The sequence below is a fragment of the Macrotis lagotis genome, chromosome 4, assembly GCF_037893015.1.
Source record: "Macrotis lagotis isolate mMagLag1 chromosome 4, bilby.v1.9.chrom.fasta, whole genome shotgun sequence".
Taxonomy (NCBI): Eukaryota; Metazoa; Chordata; class Mammalia; order Peramelemorphia; family Peramelidae; genus Macrotis; species Macrotis lagotis.
This window is the reverse complement of record NC_133661.1, coordinates 55,236,956-55,243,860: the sequence shown is the minus strand read 5'-3', so window position 1 is coordinate 55,243,860 and position 6,905 is coordinate 55,236,956. Positions and strand designations below refer to the sequence as shown.

Genomic DNA, 6,905 nt, shown 5'->3' with positions numbered 1-6,905 from the left:
TTACCACTAGACAATTGCCCTCTGTTTTGCATCTCTTGTTTCTTTGTCATTCTTTCATTCTTACCTTTTGCAAATCCTCAGCCCTAGGTCACCTCTCGCATCCTTCCTTGCTACATTCTGGCTGTTCTTTCTCTCCTCTAATTTTCATAGAGCATCTGTCTTTAGACTGTATCACCCCCCCCCCCCACTTTGTATCCTCACTGCCCTGCATAATATTGTGCTCAATACATTTTTTGTTGTTGAGTTTGAATTGAAGTATCTGAAAAAGATCTGTGAGTTTCATCAGAGACTTTATTTAAAATGAATGTGATATGGATAAATCTGGATTTCTTTCATTCTAACCATACCTTATCTTGGTATCATTCTAACCATACCTTATCTTGGTATCATTCTCCTGAAGTAAGAAAGTGGCCTTTTTAGAAACTTTGGTCCTTAAATCATATTCCTAAAGATATGATAATGCCTCAGTAGGCATACGAAGCTCAGAAATCAAATGCAGAACCTTAGTGGGCCCATCTCTTTCCTGTTCCCTTTCTTTAGGGCCCACCTGTTGCCCCTGGAGTGAAATGACCCTCTTTTCCCTATAATTGTTGACAGCAAGGCAAAGAAAGAAAGATAAAAATTCATATTTGACAAGTTTATTTTATCAGTATCAAATTACATAGTACCATCAGGAAGTGTCAGGTTATGATTTGAATATTTTAATATAATCTAAATCTGGCAAATTGTTAAATTACCCAAAATTCATTATATATATTTGAAGTGTGCATTGAAGAAACTATTTGGCATATTTTGCTAATAAGAAGATGCTTAGCATAAATATTTCTGTACCTTAATTTTAAATATATATGCTTTTATATATATATATGCATATATATGCTCCTAAATTAAATATACCCATATAAAAAGTTTAAATTGATGTTAGGATTGATACATTTTTATATCTATGAAATTATGAAACTGTGTTTAAAGCAGAAATTTAAAAAATTAGCCAGTTTCCTAGACACACATAAATTTACAAAGTAATTGAAAATGAGTAAGATGAAAGATTATAACACTGTTTAAGTAGCTGACATTTGAACGAGACTACCAGATTATGTAAATAATACCACTTTTTCAAGTTGATGAGAGAATAAAGCCTCTACTTAAGCATCGTACCCCCTAAATGAAGAGTATGTATCATTGTAGTAGTAATATGAGTATGGAAGCCATGGTGTAGGAGATGAGCAGGGACCAATCTAGGCACTGTCTTTCCACCTGGGTTCTTCCTTTTGCTCATCAATGGAAGTCTGGCTTCTCTGGAAAGGTACAGCCAGAGCGCTTAATGATGATGCTGGCAGCATAGTGGCCCGCACGGATGCATTCGGTCAAGGGCTGGTCAGCAACTAGCTGGGACAGAAAACCTAGAATACAAATGAAAGGGAATGCATTCAGTTTTATGTAAGAACATTAGAAATAGGACTCCACTGAGTCAGACCAGGGTCCATTAGGCTCTTCTTTCCTATTCTGTACAAAAGGTGCTTTAGTGGCCAGGCACAGCAGTGCCAGGGCTTTGCTAGTCCTTAAAGTTAAGTCTATGCATGCATTTTTTGTTTTCCTCTAATAAATGGAGTTATGCTAAATGTTGTTATGGTCTGGAATATGATAGACTGTTATCAAGTAGGGAGAGAGAGAGAGAGAGAGAGAGAGTGAGAATATGAGACTGTCAATCCTCCCTCTCAATTGCCGGTATTGGCAAGAGTTCTAAAGCCAGGAACCATAGACTGACCCTACACTCTAGTGAAAAGGTGGAGAGAACTATTTCAGTCATGGGAGTCAAGAATGAAGGAATCTGGGAAATGTGAGCTGCTGCTATAATCTGAGATAGAGGGATTGGTCAAGGGAAAAAACTCTTTTGAAGTTTAACTTTGCTTCCTCCTAGGCTCTGGGGCTTCCCAGAAATAAAAGTCCAGTGGTCTGTGAGAACAGCCTTTCATATCCTACCACCTAGACCATCCAGGCTTGGCGTTATCAGACTTCACCGGGGAGTTTTCTGTATCAAACAAAATTAAACCTCACTCTCCACTGAAGAATAACACTAACAAATTCTAAATATTGATATTTATTTTGTGGAAACTTTGCTAGACTCTGAAATCATTCCCTCAAAGATACAATGGAGCTTGCCATGGAATATCCAGATTAAGTTCCAAAGGTCAACACATAACCCTCTGCATTTAAATGTGGGGAGTTAAACCAATGCAGTCTTTGTACCTGCCTAGTCTATTTTGCTCAGTTTGAGGTGGGAACAAGGATGTTAACAGTTTTTCTTTTATCTTTTTTTTTTCTTCCTTCCCACTACAATGGGCTTTGATTGAAAAAAGGAGAGAGAGAAACTGATCTTCAAGAAAGACCCTTTTCAAGAGTTAAAGACCCAACTCATCTCTCTACCTTCTAAGGGAACAGCTGGCCTGGGAGGTGATGTGCTCTGCACTTGCAGCTGTTTTCTACAAACTCTTGGATGTGGTCTCTGGCTGGGATGGACACTCGTGACCAGGGAGACAACTCTTTCCCAATTCAGACGTGTCAATGTTTTGTGATGGACAGTTTCTGAGAGTTTTCTGGGGCCGGTGAGGGGGGGGGTTGAAGGGGGGCTGGAGAAGTCCTGTCATTTGCCTCACTGTCACCTAGCGAAGCTGAGTCAGAAGCTGGAGTGGAATGCAGATCTCTGGCTTGGGCCACAATGACATGCTGCCGTCCTTCATGTGACAGTGACAATGGTCTACACAGCTTCTTTTAGAATGCTTTGCTAGAAGGCCAATGGAAACAGACCAGCAGCAGAGCTGTGAAAGAGGGAGGACAGCTAGGGAGGCTATTCTGGAGGCAGCTTGGCAAAAAGTCAGGAATTGCCAATCAAAGGCAAATCCTCACTTCAAGAAAAAATGCAGAAGATCCACATAATCAAGAACCTACAAACAGGAAAGATGAGCAGAGTTGATGGAATAGCTCACAGAGAACTGGACAGCAGAGCTACCGTCACAAAGTCTAGTGCTCCCAAAGCTCCAGGGCGTTCTCTCCCACTTGGGACACAATTCCTGGAAGCAGTAAAACAGGATATAATGGAGCCAACTGCCTGAGAGCATAACAGGAGTAGTGTTCCTCTTGTTAAAAGGCCAGGGAACACGAGGTGTTGGGGAGGCAGATACAACCAGAGGACATTACCAAGTCCTAAAGAAATTGTTAACCAAGGAAGAAAAGACAGACAAATGATAGTACTCCAGACTAACAGACAAGGGAGCCACTGAGTGCTTATAAGAAGAAGAAAATATGGGTTCTGAATTGGTGAGTCTGGCATTTTGAGTTGGGGAATAAATGTTTGTTGAACTGAATTAGGTTTTTAAAAATGGGGGTAGGGGTGAATTTCAAGAGGTGGAAATGGCAGAAAGAAGGCGTTCCAAGTACAGGCAGAGGGATAGGAAAGTGTAAGATGTGGTCCTCCTGTTTGCAGTCCAAAGTCCCCAAGGGGCCAGATACCTTCACTGCATGTCTCAGAATCTTTTGCTTTTATATCATTTACATTTCCCAAATATCCTGCCAACCCTCCTGGCATCTCTTATAACAAAGAATAAAAAAGAGAAAAAAAATTTTAGAAAAACTTACAGAAAAATCAAGTCTAACAGTATAGGCTGTTTTCTACCTGCATAGTCCCCTAGTAATGCCAAATCAGGAGGGAGAGGCACCCTCCTTAGTAGTTCTCTGGGTCCAAACTTGAGCAATGCAGAGAGTTCAGTTTTGAATTTTGTTGCTTTTAATTTACATTTACACTGTAGTAGTCACTGTGTATATACTGGTTTTTGGTTTTTTGTTTTCAAGGCAATGGGGTTAACTGACTTGCCCAAGGCCACACAGCTAGGTCATTATCAAGTGTCTGAGGCTGGGCTGGTGCTCTATCCACTGCACCACCTAGCCACCCTGTATATACTGTTTTACAGGCTCTCTTCATCAATTAATTCATCTAAGTCTCCCATTTCTCTTGTTGTTTCTTATATCATGCTAACAACATTCCATCTCAATTCATGTGCCACCATTTGGTTTTCACTAAATTGATGGGAAACTTAATTTGTTTCTCTTTCATTGTTGCCACAAAAGTACTGGGCCTTTCTTTCAGTTTTTGATTTTATTCCTTAGACTTATTCTTTTCAGAATTTTAAGTGGTTTACTTTACCTCTTTCTTGTTATATTAATGATTTTTCTAATTCAAACACTGGGGACTGAATAGAAGTTTTTTTCTTGCATCCCTAATTCCCATAACTATATAAAGCTCTGTCCTATTATCTCTACAATTTGCCTCTTTTTCCTACTACAAAAGATCCACCATTTTTACTAGCATAGGTTTGGCCTCTACAAGATGAGACTGCTCCCATACCCCAGGTGAGGGGTTTCATGTTCCTGGAGAGCAGAGATGGTTTCTTGCCTCTTTTTGCATTCCTAGCCCTTAGAACAGTACTAGGCTCACAGCCAGGGCTTCGGAAACATTAATTGACTGAATGAGCCCACGATGGCTGACTCCCCCAGCTGGTCCTCAGGGGGCTGACACACAGCCCAACCCTAGCCTGGGCCTGTTGGAACAGGCTTTCCAGGGTGCTGGGATCAGCTAAGCTCAGAAAGTGCACGATTTATTGCTCCAGTGGCTACATAACTTCATGGCTACATCATAGTTTTAGAGGGGAAAGGAACCTCAAAGGTCAGCGAGTCATTTTGCAGACAGAAATGAATTCCTAGAGAGGATACATGACTCGTCTCTCTCTGGTAACTGAGGTAGTCACATAGCTATTTCTTAGTCTCCAAGCCCCCAGCTATTCCCATCCCTACTTGTGCTATGCTGGAATTGCTGCCTCCTAGAACCCTGGGTCACCTCCACTCCAGGATTAAAGATTGGAAGGAAAGTTCATTATGCATTAATAATATAAAATTTTATCTCCCTATCAGATGTGCAATTAAATTGTCACTACAGTAAGGGAGCAAGAATATAAGGTATCATGTGATTATAATTGTTCTCAGAGGAATTATTATGTTAATGAAAACAAAACTCATGTCCTACTTAGCAATAACCTTAGCTATTTTTCAATTAAAGAAAATAAAATCTTGAGGGCAGCTTAAGAGTTGCTCTTGTCCATTTTCAGGTCATCACACTTTAATCTCAATTCTTTATTGAATTTTAATCATTTCTAGATTTATTCCTTTTTTATGGGATGGATTATTTCCTTTATAAAAATCAGTCACTTTCACTGCTGTTGCCTCTAATTTCATTAACTTCTGCAGATGGGGTTGAAGTTTAAAAGTACAACAAAACTCTCATTCATCAAAACCTTCCACTAATTAGAATAAAATTTTCTTTTATTATATAAAATCACTGAGAAGAATGCAGGATTATAAAAGGAATTTAGTTAAAAACAAAAACAAAAAAAAAACCAAACAACCCAACTTATTTCTTTCTAGGTTATATATCCCTGAGGTCAGTCTACACTCATTTCAAGTTTTCTAGATAGTATATTTCTATATACTAGGAGTCCAAACTTTTCCTGAATCAGTCAGTTAACAAAAAGTTATTAAGAGATTATTATGTGGGGCGGCTAGGTGGTGAAGTGGATAAAGCACCGGCCCTGGAGTCAGGAGTACCTGGGTCCAAATCTGGTCTCAGACACTTAGTAATTACCTAGCTGTGTGGCCTTGGGCAAGCCACTTAACCCCATTTGCCTTGCAAAAACCTAATTTAAAAAAAAAAGATTATTATGTGCCAGACTGTATTGGGTCCAGCCTAGTCAAAAACACTGGTCCCTGATCTCCAGGAGTTCACATTCTAATCAGGGAACCATCAGTTCAATAACTATGTACATGGAAGATATGGAATAACTGGAAGGTAGTCTTCCAAGGAAAGGGTTTTGAGGAGATGCTTTTCATTTTCCTAAAAGCATTGTGGTCACTGGGGAAAAGGAAGAAGACAGAATGATGGGAGTGAAGGGAGAGGGAAGAGAGATGACACTAGACCCCAATGTCCTTAGAGGAAGGCCCCGACTTGCACCTTCAACAAAGAAACAAGATCTGATCTTCAGGAGGATTTAAGAAGGAAGCATAAGATACTTAGCTATAAAAATTCAACCATCCTTAATCTGTTATTAAGGAGATAAAGTTGTCTTAATACCCTTCAGATTTCCAACAAGGTTAAATGGGAAAGGTGGTCCTTTCTTTGGGGTCCTTTCTTTGTTTTTTTTAACCCTATTGAAGGTCTCTCCAATCTTCCTACCGAGGCTTGTCCTCCAGGCCTCACTCCTTTTTCTCTCAAACCCTCCTCCCTATATATCTAATCAGTTGTCAAATTCAATCACTTCCATATTTGTAATGCTTCTTGTATATGTTTCCTTTTCCCCCTCTGATACTTAAACTACACCGGCTTCTATCACCTCCATTCCTGGAATATTTCTATCTGCCTCAAGTGTCTCTTCACTTCAATTCATTTTCCACACTCAGCTGCCAAAGTAATCTACCTAAAGAACAGGCCAGACCATATTACTTCTTATAGTCAGTAAATTCCAGTGGCTCCCTATTGTCTCCAGGATCAAACAGAAACACTCTTTTTTTCAAGTCCTTCATAACTTAGCCCTTTTCTACCTCTCCAGTTGTCTTACATTTTATCCACCCCCTCCAAGCGACACTGGCCTCCTTCTTCCTCAACACAAACTTCTCCTACTCCCTAGCTAGTTGACTAGCTGATGACTTCCCTCCACCTCTGTCCTCTCTTGATCTGCCTCTGGGTCATAGAGATACGTAGAATGAATGGCGGCTGGGGGCTTAAGCAGGTAGCCAGACACAAGCTTACATATCAAACTCAGATCAAGTTAACTCGAAATTAAAGTTACGTATGGATTTAT

General features: G+C 39.9%; 1 protein-coding gene across 2 annotated transcripts in view; it reads right to left on the bottom strand.

Annotated features, from left to right (window-relative positions):
* Window positions 1–622: 622 nt before the first annotated feature.
* The window catches only part of ADK (adenosine kinase), a 580,911-nt gene continuing 574,628 nt past the window's right edge, over window positions 623–6,905 (bottom strand). For both annotated transcript variants that reach the window (XM_074232887.1, XM_074232888.1), the window contains exon 11: window positions 623–1,403. In XM_074232887.1, coding sequence (XP_074088988.1) covers window positions 1,279–1,403 — 125 coding nt within the window. In that variant the 3' untranslated portion in view covers window positions 623–1,278. The remainder of the gene's footprint in view (window positions 1,404–6,905) is intronic.